Here is an 18,746-nt window from a genome sequence, read left to right as displayed (position 1 = left end):
CTGTGTTTCATTAATCTTCAGGCCTTCAAACCTGATACTCTGTAATGCACATTTTTCCCCTTCTTTGCCATACTGCTACAACATATTGATCATTTTTTCCCCCTGTGTACCATGTCTTTCATGGTCTTCTTCTGTTAACCTACTGATGACAAACAAGTTAAAAATATGTAGGTTTTCTGTTAATCTTCAATTTTACCCAGTGTGGATTATGAGGAATTAATTCATGGTGGGTGGATCTCTGGTCCAATAGCCACAACATTTTGGCAAATAACAATGTTGCCACCTTCAGGTGTGTGATAAGTTCATCAGTGGAAGTGATGACGGCAACATGATTGTTTGCTTGTATAAAGCTTTTATGTGTATTCCATATCAAAGTCTCTACTTCTATCAAAACTCTGCCAAACTCTCCATTTACACCCACTTCCAAAACTGTCTGCATGAAATCCTGTGTGTTTTCTGTCCTTTTTGCATGCTAAAGTTTTTTCAACTGAAAAATAGCAGCTTCAAAAATTATTAAATAATGGTTTCAAATTTCAGAAGGGTGACATTAAGGAAAACAATAAATCCAGAGTATGCAAGATTTCAAAGCCATTACCTCACAACCTTTCATAATAAGGTTCCTCGCAGCTTGTACTTTGCCAGTAACCTCCTCCAGTCTGGCTGACGCTATCCAAGCAGGTGGGTGGTTTGGATTTGTCTCTCGCACAGACTTTAAGAGAAGTCGTGCCTTCTTTATGTCACTGAAAATAAAATGACTCAAGAGTGAAAAAATTGTATTCTGGTTCCATTCAATGGCAGAAATAAAAATAGGCAGAAATCTACTATTCTCCTGTGTAAAGCAAATCCACTAAATAAAAGATCACAGTTAAATTTTTGTTAGCAACAATAGTACATATACCCAATCAAAACTCACTTTATGTCTCCACCATATGATGGTATCATGCTCTGAAGATCTGTCAGGTATCCTTTAGGATCAACTACTGTCTGGCCCTCTACAGAGTCCGATACTTGGCTCAACTTCACATTCATCAATGTGTTGCGAGCTTGTCCAATTTTGCACAAGTCCAAATCTCCAGTAGGTGTTAACATTCCTTAAAGCACAAACAGAAAAAAACTAAAACACTGTACAAAATACTGATGACTTTTCCTAGACAAAAGAATAATTACATACATTTTACACATATTCATTAAAATAAAAGTATCCACACACAAATTAAAAATATAAGTTTTCATAAAAGTAGTGTGATGAGTGGCTTGTCCCCACAATTGGCATCACCTTCCAAAAATATTTCTGAAAGATAACTTGTAAAAATGGAACTTCCTTACACTGTAGGTAAATCATTTGAAGGGTTTTGTCAATTAAACAAGACAAGTTAATTTCCTTCAAATCTTTTTATTAGTGTGCAGAACGTTTGTGATGCTTGTTAAAGACAAAACACATTGCCCACAAGTAAATGATTTTTTTATTAAAAATTTACCATTGTTTAATTTGACCCTCATGTCTTTTTTACTGTTCAAATCGTGATTCAGTCAAACAACAGCAACTACTCTGTGTCCCATACAATAACATGTTCAGTCTGTTTTACTAATTCACATGAACATACCTTTAGCAAATCTCAAGCCAAATGTTAAGTTCAAGCAAACTACAAATAAAAAATACTTTGTTAACTGAGTCCTGATAACAGGACATAGCTATAATAGCTATATGTACCTACCAACTTCAACACAACATACTCTCTTTTTCACAAATTTTCATTTTCTTGGATACAATGAGAAGATAATGCGTAAGCTTTCTTAGCTGTTATTCCTCTTAGTCATTTACTTTCACTCTGGTAGTCTGAATCCATGAATTTTGCTAGTAATTATAACAATGCTGATCACTCGTAGAACCAATCAACCACATAATCAGACAGCGATTGGTGTTCACTCGTTCGGCTTTACTCAGCTCAGCTCATATAGCCCGGTCCCCTTTTGCTTGCAGGAAAGTTTATTTCTAGATGCAAGGAGGATTCCCCTGACAGAGACATCATGTACACTACGCACATATTCAAAAATGAACTTATGATTCATTCAGAAATCAACTTACAGAGTGTTCAAAAACCAACAGGGATGCGTTTCAAAATCATATGAGTAATCAATAGACCAATGTGCTCTGGATGCTAGGCGCTTTGTGAAACAAGGTTTTTTCTCCTCAAGAGTATGAATTTGGTGCAGGGGCAATATTTACTCTTCATGATTGTGTAATGTACAGGTGTGCAGTAAAGTATGTAAACATGTCAGAATTTACCAAACTGGGCATACAGAAACATCCAATTACTCCATCAGATTTTCCTTAAATTCCGCAATGTCATGTTCACTCAGAAAATTTTTGAAAGGAATAAAATTTCTACTGTTCCAAAAACTCATTTTCATATCTTCTCAAATGTACCTCCTTCAAGTTGGATTACCTGTTATGTCTTGTCACACCACTTGGAAGAGTTTTCATAGCAGGTAAACTTGGAAAAAAACTGTTTACTGCTGTTTAAAAGGTGGATAAACACTTTTCAAGAGCTTAAAATAATATCCACAAGAGTTACTTTAATGTTTGTGATATGAAACAAATCACAAGGGTCTAGTTAAGTGTTATAAGTGGATGGCTTTGAGAAATATCAGTATTTGGACTGTCCTTTCAGCAGGCACATTCATACCAACTTGTGACTACTGACCTACTTTATTCAATTGTGATAGCAGTTCTATAACCATACAGAGCAAAGACAATGTATCTTTTTCTTTCAGCCACTTTTCCTCTACTGTTACAATGTTGGAGAACGTCCAGTTCCATAACTGCTGATGTCTCTGGATCACACTCATACGGACCATGGACAGCAACCAACGATAATGTTGAATATTTACTGTCAGAATTAAAACACTACAACATCTGTACATAGAACTGCTAACATGGTCTCTTATTTCTGTTTTAGGCAGTGGTAAGGTCTAATGGGACCAAACCGCTGAGGTCATCAGTCCATTTCTGTTTTAAACAAACCCATACTGATTACCTACAGTTCATCCAAATGCAGGTGTTCATGTAAGGTATTAGAGATAGTCACCAACACAGTCTTAACAGTACAATTCACATACTGAAAGAAGCATTGGGCACCCTGTTGAACCATTGTTTCTGCAACAATAATTGGGTACATGTATAAACTTCCATTTTCAAGAGAACATATTTAGTCTTTGCTTTTGTTTGCACAACTAGTTACCACAACCACAGAAGCAGAAGAATCTCCTAATTTTATTTTTCTCTTCAACCCAGGAGTTCCTTCCTCCCTTCTTGATGCTAGTCTCTCAATGCTCTCCTATTTACTGCCACTGTTAACTTTACCCATCAACTCCTTCTCGGTCATCTTTTCTGTCCTCTTCCCTCCACAATTTCCTCAATCAGAGTAGAGAACTGAAATGAATGGCAGAGTATGAGACTTCCCATATTGATCATCCTAACAGTGATTATTTTCAGTATGCTCCTTGCCCCTCCTGCTCTTCTCTGCACTTGTTTCACTGAAACTTTGTCAGTATGTGGCTAATCACGGTGTTCCTCCTAACAGTGACTGTTTTGAGTAGGCTTTTTGTCTCTCTTGCTCTTATTAGCATTTCTTCATTTGAGTTGATGATACCTTCAACACTCTCCTCTAACACCTCATCTCAAAAGTTTACTGTCTTTCTTTTCCTTCTTCCTCAGCTTCCAAGTTTCTGTTCAATATGTGCAGATTCTCTGAATGTAGCTCCTTAAGAATATGCTGTGCATTGTCTTGAGACATTGCACTTACAATTAATGGCAGCATTTAATTTAGAATGAATTCTCAAATTGAAATTATGGTTTCACATCAGCTGTCGAATATGTTAGAACAAATTAAAACTTGTGACGGACTGGAACTCAAGCCTAGATTACCCGTTTATCGTGAGGGGTACCTTAACACCTTCGGCCATCCAAGCATACTTCCAGGAGCAGACCAAATCTCCATGCATCATGGTGTCTACTTTCCCTTGTGCTCGCACTACATTCCGTGATTTCCACACAGCGTGAGACACTATTATCTCTTGTCATTGCCTTGCTATGGCATGAAATACGAAAGAATCAGTTGAAAGAGCACTTTATGGGACATCATAGCTTTGTCAATCTGGTAATAGAAGGATGTATGGCAAATACAAATTGTGGGGCGGGGGATCAAGAGATTAATACAGCAAGCAGCTTCAAATGTATGTAGGTTGCAGTATTTGTGCAAAGTTAAAGGGGTTTTTGCAGGACAGGCTAGCTTGGAGAACTGCATCAAACCAGCCTCCAGACTGAAAACAAAGGCAACGACAACAATAACAATGAGTGATTTCAGTAATTCCCTGTGATGACAGGGATGGTGCCAGTACTCGGACCTTTATGATCTTTCAGTCCCTTTAATTCCTTGTGAAATTCTTCCCTCAATACAAAAGTATCAAGCTCATCTTCACAAACTACATTAACTTTTTTCCAGGAGATTTTCATTCAATCTTTTCCCATAACACAGTTCCTCTATACAACTCTTCCACTCCCTACGTATTGCTCAGCAGGCTCCTTCTGTATTACTAAGTTTTCAACAATCAGTTTAAATTTATTTTGAGATAGAACTACTGGCCAGCATTCAGTAGAACTGGCAATACTGCTGATTGACATACTCATATTTAAAAGTATACACACTATTCTCGGTTTTTGAACTAACAGTTTCTTTCTTGGGGAGGAGGAAGGGTTCGATTGAGGAAAACTGGAAGACAAAATTAGGTCACTCAGACCCCATGATGCTTTGTCTCTCCTCACCCTCACAGCAGGTATTTCCCTTTGATCCTGTAGTCTCAATGACCTGTCCTTCCTTTTCAATCTCGCCCAATCCATCCCTCTCTCCTCTGTGAGGAAGAGACTAGTAGTTCTGAAAGTTACAATAGTCTATGCAATTTTATATGTGTCTTATCAACAGTACTAACAATTCACTTTAAGGTGATAAAGCCAGCAATTCTGCTCACAATCATATAGTTTCCTAGAGAGAATTTTCCTTTTCGTACATTTACTTGAAACCATTTTTTGCGCTTCCTCAATCTCTCTATTGATCTGCCGATATCCAGCTTGGTGTACTGCTATTTCACATTTTCTCCTTTCATTCATCATGTTTAGGACAATTTTTGTTACCCATGGCTTGTACGACACCTTCTTCCCCTTCCCAAAGGATCCTTATACTGTCTCGAGACACTACTTCTTTCAACAATTTTCAATTTTCCTAAACACCAAATATGAACATTAAAGTCACTGAGCTACACTGATATCCATCTTGGGTTTGTGAAAAAACAATGCATTAAAACAGTCTTGTATCAAATGCAGTGCAGAGAGTTGTAGAATATAATGTAAGGCACAACAAAGGAGGTTACTCAAGAATTTCTAATAATTACACATTTCTGAAACTTTCAACAACTCACTAGGTTACATGATGCTATCCCGCTCCTTTTTTTTTCTATTTCTTACATATGAGACAATTCAGGAGAATCCTGTTATTATTTAATGTTTTCAGGCTGATCCTTAGACAGCAAATTGTAACTGCCCCTGAAAACCTCCCTAACCTGGGGTTATAGCAGTTAGTTACCTGGCACACCTAATAACAGCTATCTGGTTTGATTTGTGGTAACCTGTGGCTTTCCTGTTTGGCCAGAGATAATGAAACATTTCATAAGGCACAGACCTGGAGGGATTACATTTACTGCAAACAAATGTCCACTCACAAATCACTGTACGATGACATCACCGTCAGGGAAGACATCAAACACAGAGGGATGCAGGTAATTCACAGCTGTCGGTGTCTCTTCGATTACTACCATTCATAAATACTTAATGCAATACATCGATGTCTTTTACATGGAATTCTTGAACGTACCTGGTGTGGAAAATCCGGGTGTAGTTGTGCCTGGGAAGGCACTAGCAATTCCACTACTCGGATCCAGTGACGTAGTTGTTTCACCTCCCAAATTTCGTGCAAGTACAGAGTCGGGAAGAGGAGTAAATCTACAGCAAAAGAAACATCATAACTTCTTATACGCCATCTGCATAGCAATCAAATACAGTTCTCATTGCTGGAGCCACTGTTCTGTGATAACAGATCTGACAATTGGAGAACTAAATTATAAGTGTTCAATTCCACTGATAAAGAAAACAAGGTATTTTCAAAACTGGTGTAATAATTATTTTACATTAATATGCACACAAATTCCACAGCTACAAAACAGCAGTTGTTCTTTAAACTAACTAAATTAAGGAAAAAAATCTTACTTTTCAGAGCGAGGGTTTCTCATCTTTCTGTTTCGAGCGTCTCCTACTTCAGGAACATTACGCCATTCATCCTCAGTCACATTTACTAAACCTCTTTTTAAATCACTGAATTGCTGCTGAATTTTTGGCCTCTCCTGTCGATAGCGCTCCAGTTCCTCTGTGTATCAGAGATTTGAAGTTAATACATTGTTGAAATAAAGAATAAAAACAACTGTAATTGTATTTAATGAACTGGTTTCTTCCAATTTTATCTCTCAAGTTAACCATCATAACTATTACACTCAGACCAAGTGAAAGGGTAATGCTGATTTAATTTCATTTATATTATGCAATACTTACAAAGTGCAAAATTCATTTCAGAAGAGACCAGTTACTTTTAGGGTTAAAGTTTTACATTTATTAGAATGCAGCATGTAGCAAACAGTAAAACAAAACAAGTGTGAAAAAACAAACACTGATAACTGCTTATAATAAAACTTCATGGGTAGGATGTTGTTTTCTATATGACAATCTACATCTCACTGAATAGCGAGGTATCCCAGAAGCACCAAATAAGAACTTTGTGTACAGACCTTTCAGTCTTTTTTCACGGTATTCTTTCCTTTTCTCATCCATTCTCTTGTCAATTGCTTCATAAATAGCATCAGCTTCCTCATCGTCTTTGTCATATGGATCTTTACTAAATAAGGACCCACCATAACCTGAAAACTGTAACACAGTATAAAAACAAAACACTGTAAAACAAATATAAAATCAAATCACTGTAAGTGACTCTTTTGACTGCAGTGTCATAAGAGCTACTAACACAGGGCAGTAAATAAAATCATATTGAATGCCAAACACAATTCTTCAACAAGAGCTATTCCTTAAGTTCAGTATGTGACTCAAAGGTTGGTCTTAGAAAACCATGAGACAAGGAAGGCAGTTTAAACTGTCCATCATGCAATAAGTGTAAGTCAATGCCCCTGTACATCTGCGTTCAATGTAGAGCATGATTTTAGGGTTGCTGAGGTAGAATACATCTCTGTGGAAAACTCTACATATATCTATGCACCATTGAGTCACCATTCACATTCTTAAACTCTATTCAATAGTACTTTAAGGATTGGTATTTGACAGGAAATCATGAAAGTTTGGAGCAGAGTTGCCACACTCCAAGTTCGATGTCACATCAACATGTTCAAATTCATAAGCTGTTTGATGTATGTTGACAGTGCATGCATTAGGACATTCTAGAAGAGCTGTACTTTTTTTTTAATTTTAACTTTTAAATCATGTGACAAGTTTTTGGGCCACAATTTAAAAACAAGTTTACTGGTAAAATAAACAATTGAAAGTCCAGGTTGGAATATCAATAATATTACAAAAAGGATAGACTGGTACTCACTGTAAACTTGACACAATGACAAGGCAGACAAGCACAATGGAAAGACCGTCACACACACACACACACACACACACACACATTCACACAGCAAGCACACCTTATGCACACATGACTGCTACCTTCAGTTGCTCTCATTAGAATGCAATGGTGTCATGTCAAATGCAAGGAGCAATACGGAGTTGGGCAGGCAAGAGGGAGGCAAGCAGGGTAAGGGTGGCGGGAAGAGGAGTCAGCACTGTCTGTTGGAGCAAGCAGTTACTAGATGGTAGCTGGATGAGGCTGCCAGGTGCAGCATCAGTATGCTTTGAGGGATAACGCTTGTGGGTACATTGGTAGAGAGTGGAGCACAATGAGGGTGAAGAGGTGTGAATTAGGAAGAGGTATTAGGACAATGGGGGTGAAAAGTGTTGCATGGGAGTGTGGGGATAGTCATTTACAATACACTGAGGCATTGATGATTATGGGAGTGGAGAATATGTTGTAAGGATAGTTTTCATCTGCACAGTTTAGAAAAGCTGGTGGTGGCACTGAGGATCCAAATGGCCAAGATTTCAAAGCAGCCACTGATATGAAGCATACTATGTTCAGATGCATGTTGTGCCACATGGTGATCCACTTTGCCCTGGGCTAAAGTTTGACAGGAGCCATTCATCGTGGTGGACAGCTAGCTGGTGATCATAACAATATAAAAAGCTGTCAGCTGCCATTTCCTTTATTTCCTGTATGATTGTACAATTTTGGCCTTAGACCATTTTCAAGTATGTTACAGATGTTTTTTTGGTAACAGATTATGTCATATACATCGTTGCTCCAATGACATCATGTTATGCTCATAAATTAGTTTGAGGTTTTGACACTATTTTACGAGCACATGCATATGGAAGTTGTCCTTTCAACACATTCTCGATTACCATAATCATCAGGGCTCCACCTACTGTAACCTACTATCCTCACACCCTCCACCTAACAGTTCCTGGCTCCTTTGTCCTGTCACCTCCTCCCAGTTCACACCCCTTCACCCTCAATGTGCTCTGTTCTCCTCTGCCAATGCACCGACCGGTGTCTTTCCCTTCTCCGAAGCTCTCATTTACCATTACCCGTTTCTGCCCCCCTCCCTGCCGCACAGCATTCCAATGCTGCACCTAGTAGCCTCGTCTGACTGTCACCTAGTCCCCGCACGTTCCACCAGGCAGTACTGATTCCACTTTAAACTGCACATCAGTTCATCCTCCCAAAACAAATGATTATTCTGAAGGAATATGCGTAATAATTTTGGTAGCAACTTTTCATTTACAGACACACGGTATGCTTTAAAGCCTATACATAAATACCATCTGTAGAATAATTTGGTAAAAGCTGATACGCCATGGACACAATACAACAACAGATTCTTCTTTAAATAATAACCTAAAAGCTTTTTTTGAACAGAATTAGCTTCATGCATTATTGAAAAAGTAATGCAAGATAAGTATCACAGTTCATTGCTACGAACAAAATCAAAATTCAGACCACTACATACCTCATCATAATTGGAATCATTTAAATCCTCATCATCATCTTCTTCTTCCTCTTTCTGATGACCTTTTTTTCTTTTACTTGGTGGAGCATGCCGATCATCTCTGCAAAATATATGGCACATTATTCAGTGCATCTCCATCTCCCTCAATAAAGAGAAGACAATATCATACATAACTAAAGTTCTGTAATTTAAAGAAAAAAAACTTTCTTGTCCCCTCCTCCCATCTGACACTTGATCATCTTATTAACACTCATACAGAGCGAAGGAAGGCTCAATTTTCATAAAATCTTTTTGCAGCAATGCAGCCATAATACTGTCACAAGCATAAGCTTTTTGTGTTAAAATCCAACTTAAGAAATCATTTTCAAGAAATCGAGATGGGAAAAAATGTCCATGCAGGACACTTTTTCACCAGAAACATTTCCTTGAGCAATGCATGGTGTGGGTTCCTGTAGTCATGTCCTAGTTCATGAACCACGGGCAACGTATGAGTGGCCAAGTAAGTGGCCCCGGCAGTTGGGATACCAGTTACTTTGGAATAAAGCTGGGCATCTCGGACATATTCTGAGCCGTGGTCACCTTTGTGCTCATACGGCAACGTCTACCAAATCCACCAGTTAGTCCCTCAACCGTTAGGGGTAAAACTCAATGGGACTCGGGGCAAGTAAGGCTAGCAACCTGCTTCCCCGTTACTCTAAATATGATGCTGGCAACAATCAGAGCAAAATGCCTCGGACCTTTGGAGGTGACGGAGTCCCACTTCTAACTGACAAACCAGGGACTCCTAAGATACGACTTGGCAAACAAATGGTAATGACATGGGGAGCTATTAATATCAATGGGGGCTGCTCTGGGAAGAAGGTACAGCTGGCAGAGGCTACAAGTAAGATGGGGCTGGACATTTTAGCTGTTAGTGACATCAGGTAAGGGGTGAGAAAGAAGAGGAAGTGGGAGAATACAAGATCTGCCTGCCAGGAGTCAAAGCAGGAATAGCACAATGGGGTGAAGGGCTTTACACCAGGAAAGAAATGGAACCTAGCATAGTTGCAGTAAGCTATGTAAACGAACGACTGATGTGGATAGATTTGACAGTGTCTAGCAAGAAAATTAGGATTGTGTCAGTATATTCACATTGTGAAGGGACAGATCAAGATAAGATGGATAGTTTTTATGAAACACTCAGTGATGTAGTTGTTAGAGTAAAGGACAAGGACGGTGTTCTGCTTATGGGCTATTTTAATCCCAGGATTGGAAATCGAACAGAACAGTATGAAAAGGTTATGGGTAAATTTGGAGAGCAAATGGAGGTCAACAGGAACGAGAAACAACTCTTGGATTTCTGTGCCAGTATGGGCTTAGTAATCACAAACTCCTTTTTTAAACATAAAAACATTCACCGATATACCTGGGAAAGCAGGGGAACAAGATCAGTCATTGACTATATAATAACAGACCAGGAATTCAGGAAGGCTGTGAGGGACACACGTGTATTCAGGGGATTCGTTGATGACACTGATCATTATTTAATCTGCAGTGAAATTGGGATTGTGAGGCCGAGAGTGCAGGAGGTCAGGTCCATATGTAGGAGGATAAGAGTGGAGAAACTTCAGGATAAGGAAATCAGGTGCAAGTACATAACAGCGATCTCAGAAAGGTACCAGTTATTTGAATGTAGTCAATTACAGTCATTGGAAAAGGAATGGACAAGGTACAGGGACACAGTACTAGAAGTGGCTAAAGAATGTCTTGGAACAGTAGTGTGTAAAAGTAGTATGAAGCAAACAGCTCGGTGGAATGACACAGTCAAGGCAGCCTGTAAAAGGAAAAAGAAGGCGTATCAAAAATGGCTACATACTAGAACTGAGGTAGACAGAGAAAGTTATGTTGAAGAAAGAAACAAAGCCAAACAGATAATTGCAGCATCCAAGAAGAAATCTTGGGAAGACTTTGGAAACAGGTTGGAGACTATGGGTCAAGCTGCTGGAAAACCATTCTGGAGTGTAATTAGCAGTCTTCGAAAGGGAAGTAAGAAGGAAATGACAAGTATTTTGGACAGGTCAGGAAAACTGCTGGTGAATCCTGTGGATGCCTTGGGCAGATGGAGGGAATATTTTGAAGAGTTGCTCAATGTAGGTGAAAATATGATTAGCAATGTTTCAGATTTCGAGGTAGAATGGGATAGGAAAGAGGATGGAAACAAAATCACATTTGAGGAAGCGGAGAAAATGGTCAATAGATTGCAGTGCAATAAAGCAGCTGGGGTGGATGAAATTAAGTCGGAACTCATCAAATACAGTGGAATGCCAGGTCTTAAATGGCTACACAGGATAATTGAAATGGCCTGGGAGTCGGGACAGGTTCCATCAGATTGGACAAAAGCAGTAATCACACCAATCTTTAAACATGGAAACAGAAAAAGACTGTAACAACTACAGAGGTATCTCTTTAATCAGTGTTGTGGGTAAAATCTTCTCAGGTATTGTTGAAAAGAAAGTGCGAGTATTAGTTGAGGACCAATTGGATGAAAATCAGTGTGGGTTTAGGCCTCTTAGAGGTTATCAGGACCAGATCTTTAGCTTACGGCAAATAATGGAGAAATGTTATGAGTGGAACAGGGAATTGTATCTATGCTTTATAGATCTAGAAAAGGCATATGACCGGGTTCCAAGGAGGAAGTTATTGTCTATTCTACGAGATTATGGAATAGGAGGCAAACTTTTGCAAGCAATTAAAGGTCTTTACATGAATAGTCAGGCAGCAGTTAGAGTTGACGGTAAATTGAGTTCATGGTTCAGAGTAGTTTCAGGGGTAAGACAATGCTGCAACCTGTCTCCACTGTTGTTCATATTATTTATGGATCATATGTTGAAAACAATACACTGGCTGGGTGAGATCAAGATATGTGAACACAAAATAAGCAGTCTTGCATATGCAGATGACTTAGTTGTGATGGCAGATTCGATTGAAAGTTTGCAAAGTAATATTTCAGAGCTAGATCAGAAATGTAAGGACTATGGTATGAAGATTAGCATCTCCAAAACGAAAGTAATGTCAGTGGGAAAGAAATATAAACGGATTAAGTGCCAAATAGGAGGAACAAAGTTAGAACAGGTGGATGGTCTCAAGTACTTAGGATGCATATTCTCACAGGATAGCAACATAGTGAAAGAACTGGAAGCGAGGTGTAGCAAAGCTAATGCAGTGAGCGCTCAGCTACGATCTACTCTCTTCTGCAAAAAGGAAGTCAGTACCAAGACTAAGTTATCTGTGCACCGTTCAATCTTTCGACCAACTTTGTTGTAAGGGAGCGAAAGCTGGGTGGATTCAGGTTACCTTATCAACAAGGTTGAGGTTACGGATATGAAAGTAGCTAGGATGGTTGCAGGTACTAGTAGATGGGAACAATGGCAGGAGGGTGTCCACAATGAGGAAACCAAAGAAAAACTGGGAATGAATTCTACAGATATAGCAGTCACGATGAACAGGCGTAGATGGTGGGGTCATGTTACACACATGGAAGAAGCAAGGTTACCCAAGAGACTCATGGTATCAGCAGTAGAGGGTAGGAGTCAGGGCAAACCAAGAAGAAGGTACCTGGATTTGGTTAATAATGATTTTGAAGTAATAGGTTTAACATCCGAAGAGGCACCAATGTTAGCACTGAATAGGGGATCATGGAGGAATTTTATAAGGGGGCTATGCTCCAGACTGAACGCTGAAAGGCACAATCAGTTTTAAATGATGATGATGAATGATTAGCAAAAAGTGTTACAAAAATAATTACACTGATTGATTCATGAGCACATTTATATGGCACAACCCTTAATTTTGTAACGAGCAAGTTAAATGACAGTGAACACTAAAGTACACCACCTAATTCCAAAGGTTATTTCCATGTCAAGGTAAGCTGGATGTGCAATTGCTCTGTGTTACTACTGATCAACTTCTGTTGGAGAACAGCAGTCAGCTGCAAAATATACGAATTCCTGAAAACAGTGTGTCTGCTAAAACACGATTTTAATTGAGACATGATTCCATAAAACCAGTACCATGTCAATATTTTACCATGTATTCTACTTCAAACTGTTTTGCACATTATAAGACCTAAATGTTTTTAGTGGGGACTGTGACTGAATTGGATGCCACTGAGGTATGTTCTAAACTGTATCTCTGCCTTCATTTTTGGATAAAAGCAAAAAGGGGTGTCTTTGTTCAATTTCATGTACAATGAGCAGTTTGTATTATTTATATGTTGTCAATACTATAAGAAACTTGCAAGAAACAAATGGAAAAAGCTATGTGAGATACATAACAACTGAAAAGGAAAGGTACAACATGCCTTTATGACAAGCCAGTTTCGATATACTTTATTTCATATTTGACACAAAGAGTAAATAATGTTATACATCAAATAAATAATAGAAAATACAAAGGGCACTTAATAGAGACAACAATAAAAATAACAGCAATAGTAATAACAACAATACTAATAATAATGTCTATGCAAGATGTTGTTTTCAGATTACTAGTAAATGGAAAGACTGATGGGCACTACTATGACATTTGTCTGGAATAATATGGTAAAACTGGGAAATTCAAGATGAAACAATCAAGTATTAATCCTGCTTGCTTTTAGCAAGAATAAATTTTCTAGGGCTTTTAGCAAGAATAAATTTTCTAGGTCTCATTAACTTTACACAGTTCTGATCAGCAGGGATAGAATTAATTGCTCAAAAGCTAAAACACATGACAAAATCCAAGAAGGGAACTCAAAAAGCTTGGTATTCCAATTCTGGCAATGTGTGAGATGTGAGGTACTTAATTGTAGATCAAAGTGGCACTTCCAGATTGCAGAACCTGGCCTGTGCATTTTGAGAGTCTTATGGCTGCAGATGGTGGAACTTGATTGATGGTAGTTAACAATATTCCTGTTATTTATTTGAGTGAGGTCCGGTGTGCATGAGAATATCACAAAATAATCAGTGGCTTTGTACAGTTTGACATCTCTGACTTCATGCTGGAGCACAATATACAATTTCTGCTGTTCTTGAGAAGGACCAGTGTGTTTGTTGTCAGGGACATTTTGTGTGTCTACAACAGGGTTTGGATTATGCCTAGGTAATTCTTAATGGCTTCCATCAAATCAGTAGGGAAATAGTAAATGAAATCAAACAAATTAAATATTAAAAGTAACTTGGCAAGTTAACAACTTATGACAGTATGACAGCTGAAAATTGGCTTTTAATTTGAGAACTATGAAGTAATCAACAGTTGCTCAGAAAGCAATGGAGAGATGCAAGTTGGAGAATTACTAGGGGAGAGAGAGATAGAGAGAGAGAGAGAGAGAGAGAAACAAAAATCAGTGGGCAGGCACGAGTGGTAGACGTAATATTATTTTAATGCATATTATATGCAGAAACAGAGACAGACAGGTGATGTAGCCAGGCAGATGGTGGTAGACAGACAAGGAAGTTCTTCACTGGATTCATCAAAGACGTCTGTGACAACACAAAATGAAAGGTGGGTATATGAGATCAGAAAAAAAGAAAAACGGAAATTAACATGAATGCATACAGCTGAAGACCATAAATCACGAAAGTTTAGAGAAGGCCTTCATCCAAAATGTGGATGTCAGAAACCAGATGGCAGTTATAAGAGTCAAGGGGCATGTAAAGGAGGCAGTGGTTGGGAAGGAAGTGAGACAGGGTTGTAGCCTATCCCCATGTTATTCAACCTGTATATTGAGCAAGCAGTAAGAAAAATTTGGAGTTGGAATTAAAATCCATGGAGAAGAAATAAAAACTTTGAGGTTCGCCGAAGACATTGTAATTCTGTCAGAGACAGCAAAGGACCTCGAAGAGCAGTTGAATGGAAGGAGGCTATAAGATGAACATCAACAAAAGCAAAATGAGGATAATGGAATATAGTCAAATTACACCCGGTGATGCTGAGGGAATTAGATTAGGAAACGAGACACTTAAAGTAGTAAAGAAGTCTTGCTATTTGGGGAGCAAAATAACTGATAATGGTCAAAGTAAAGAGGATATAAAATGTAGACTGGCAATGGCAAGGAAAGCGTTTCTGAAGAAGAGAAATTTGTTAACATCGAGTATAGGTTTAAGTGTCAGGAAGTCGTTTCTGAAAGTGTTTGTATGGAGTGTAACATGGAAGTGAAACATGGACGATAAATAGTTTAAACAAGAAGACAATAGCTTTCGAAATGTGGTGCTATAGAAGAATGCTGAAGATTAGATGGTTAGATCATATAATTAATGAAGAGGTATTGAAAAGAATTAGGGAGAAGAGAAATTTGTGGCACAATTTGACTAGAAGAGGGGATCGGTTGGTAGGACGTATTCTGAGGCATCAAGGGATCACCAATTTAGTATTGGAGAGCAGTGTGGAGGATAAAAATCATAGAGAGAGACCAAGAGATGAATACACTAAACAGATCCAGAAGGATCTAGGTTGCAGATGGTGGGAGATGAAGAAGCTTGCACAGGATAGAGTAGCATGGAGAGCTGCATCAAACCAGTCTCCGGGTTGAAGACCACAACAACAACAGTGAAGTTGCCTGCTAGCATCCATTAGTATATATAGGATAATCTCAGGAACTGCTGTAGGAGCTTTGATGTTGTTTTAACCAACAGATACACTAGTTCATGAGGATGATTTTTCTTCACAAATATTTTATACAAATTGTCTGCATTATGATGAATGAAGGTTGAGTTGCGAAAACGATGCCACTACCACCTAGAGAACAGCTGGAACAATTCAAGACAGCAGCATTGCTGAAGAATGCAGCAAGTAGGATCTGATTAGAATTTGGCATGGTGGTCTAGTGGTACAGTTTGTGGTTGGTAAGCAAGAGGATGTGGGATCAAATCCTACTAGGATCATATTATTTTCACTCTGTCTTTCACCTTGGACGTGAAGATACTTATTTCAAAATATGACAAAAACTTCAGACTGCCAACTGCTGCTTTCCTAAGATTAGCAATAGCAATCATACTCTTAATTCACTGTGATTTGAACAACAGGCAGTGAGTTACTCAACACTAAAGTATAAAACTTTGAAATCTAAAAATTGCTAAAAAATTTATGATGGACCCACTCTGTAGTGTTAACCCTATACGAAAACAAGCCAGCCGCTGATGACAAAATACATCTTAAAATAGAAATGCTGGAACAACTGTGATGGTGGGTTATGAATCGTGTGTGGTAGTACAAATGTTTCAATAAGTTTATATTTGGTATTATTCAATATTATCAATAGTTTCAAGAGAGTATTAGCTACTTTCTAAGAGTAGAATATTTAAGTACTTAAACCGCTACATCACATAAATCATATAGGCAAAACCTTATGGAAGTACAGGCACTGTTATAACCATATACGTACAATGAGCAAGAATCCAAGACGTGTAGACAATGTTACGTTTCATATACTTAGGTGAACGTATGGAATCTGTGATATTACTTACGAAACATCATTTGCATCACGGGCAGGACCGATATCAGAACGTGTTGTGAAACCAGTTGCACTGAAATCATAAAAACGGATTTCTATATATTAAAGCACCACTCAAGAGTGTTGCAAACAGAATTTAAAGATGGCAGTTAATCTTCCAAACAATTTAGCATCGCGTGATTACATATCAATTCCATAAGCAGAAATCAAAAGAAAATAACTCACCCTCGTCCAACACCAGCAACATATCCAAGAGGAGCAGGTACACCCATAAAATGTTTCTTATTTCGGTTCACCAACGCTGCTGGTGGAACTGCCATTGTGCTATGTTTAATTTAAGTCCAACTACGGGAAAATTGTTTACCTATAAGCTGATGTAAACAAATTCTATAATGTTTTTGTTAGGTTAGCCACACAATAACAAACCTATCAACAAAGATGCAGCTGCAAACACTGATCGACCAAAGACATACATTACTATGTGTGTGAGATCGATGAACCTTACTGTAAAGTCGACAACTAGCCATCGACCAACACCACCGCTAGAGGGATATGCTTTGGTGCTGTTTTTTAAACCAACAGAAAGTACAGAAAAAGAAGTTTATGCTTCTAAATAACAAAACATAAAAATTTGAATGGGGATCTAAAGCTTTTTACTAATATCTATGCAGTTCTTCGTTTAATATAAGGATATACTGGAAGTAGTCAGATCAGTAAGCGACTCCAGTACTGAGGACATCCATGGTTCTTCTAATTTTACCATAAAGAAAATAATAGAACTATATGTGTTCCACTGTCTTATTTAATCAATAGGATGTTTACAGAGGGAACATTTACAGACAGCCTTAAACGGACAATTGTATTGCCCGTATACAAAAAGGGCGATAGAAATTCACCCCAAAATTACAGACCTACAGCAATAGTATCAATATTATGTAAAATTATTGAAAAATTAATTAAAGACCAATTAAACGATTTTTTGAGTGTCACAACCTTATTAATAGGGCTCAGTATGGATTCCGAACTGGGCTATCAACAATAAAAGCAGTTCAGGAAGTTGTCTTATCAATATTACAAGGTTTTTAATATAGGGAACATACCTATACAACTTTAGTTGATTTAACTAAGACATTTGACACTGTCTCACATAGCATTTTAATTAAGAAACTAGAAAAATATGGAATAACTGAACAGAACCATTACTGCTGAAATCATATGTGACAAACAAAAACTAAATGGTCTATGTAAATTCAAACAACAAATCTGACCTTCTCAAGGTATAATATGGAGTCCCACAAGGATCTGTACTGGGACCTTTCTTATTCATTGTATATGTGAATGACCTGCCCAACACATTACCATATAAATCTGTAATGCATGCTTACAACACAACATTTATCACGTCATATAATGATGTGAATGTTGTCAAACAAATGAACAAATCCATGATGGAAATGGCAGCTCACTGCTTCTATGAAAATAGGCTGTCATTAAACAAAAATAAAACTGAACACATCCTCTTTTCCCTTAGAGATATTAATGATGGACCTAATGAATTCAGACATTCAGTAAAATTGCTAGGCATTTATCTTGATATCAAATTGTGCTGGAATACCCACACAGAAAAGCTGTGCAGTAAGTTGGCAAGAGTTCTGTATCTCCTTAGGAAACTGTGGGATTGTGTCAGTAAGGAGTAGGCCTACATGCTTATGGAATACCATGCCTTTTTTCATACTCATCGGCATTATGGAATACTTCTTTGTTGAAACTCTGCTGGGGCAAAAGATGTTTTCCTCTGGCAGAAGAAAGCCATTGGATGTATTTTTGATGTGAGCAATTTAACTTCTTGCAGACAGTACTTCATTGAGCACAAAATTCTCACAGTTCCCAGTCTGTATATGCTTAAAGCACTTATGCATGCCAAAGAAAATGCCCACATGTATGAAAGCAGGTCAGACGTGCACTCATATAAAACCAGAAATAGGAACTTATTAGACATTCCTTGGACACCTTTGAGTAAAATACAAAATAATTTTTTACATGCTGGCAAAAC

At 38.1% G+C, this 18,746-nt stretch overlaps 1 protein-coding gene across 2 annotated transcripts in view; it reads right to left on the bottom strand.

Moving 5' to 3' along the window:
- LOC126266986 (pre-mRNA-processing factor 6) overlaps positions 1 to 17,196 on the bottom strand; it is a 72,587-nt gene extending 55,391 nt beyond the window's left edge. The window contains exons 1-9 of one of the 2 annotated variants that reach the window (XM_049971726.1): positions 17,120 to 17,196; positions 16,919 to 17,038; positions 16,707 to 16,766; positions 9,226 to 9,325; positions 6,892 to 7,027; positions 6,320 to 6,476; positions 5,928 to 6,055; positions 914 to 1,091; positions 596 to 740 (exon numbers count right to left, since the gene is read on the bottom strand). In XM_049971726.1, the coding sequence (XP_049827683.1) occupies positions 596 to 740; positions 914 to 1,091; positions 5,928 to 6,055; positions 6,320 to 6,476; positions 6,892 to 7,027; positions 9,226 to 9,325; positions 16,707 to 16,766; positions 16,919 to 17,013 (999 nt within the window). In that variant the 5' untranslated portion in view covers positions 17,014 to 17,038; positions 17,120 to 17,196. Of the gene's footprint in view, positions 1 to 595; positions 741 to 913; positions 1,092 to 5,927; positions 6,056 to 6,319; positions 6,477 to 6,891; positions 7,028 to 9,225; positions 9,326 to 16,706; positions 16,767 to 16,918 lie in introns of both variants that reach the window. The other variant, XM_049971725.1, reaches the window with a different exon arrangement.
- Between the last annotated feature and the right edge of the window lie 1,550 nt (positions 17,197 to 18,746).

The sequence above is a fragment of the Schistocerca gregaria genome, chromosome 4 (genome assembly GCF_023897955.1).
Source record: "Schistocerca gregaria isolate iqSchGreg1 chromosome 4, iqSchGreg1.2, whole genome shotgun sequence".
Classification (NCBI taxonomy): Eukaryota; Metazoa; Arthropoda; class Insecta; order Orthoptera; family Acrididae; genus Schistocerca; species Schistocerca gregaria.
The sequence above is the reverse complement of the archived record's forward strand: the minus strand, read 5'-3'. Positions and strand labels throughout refer to the sequence as shown.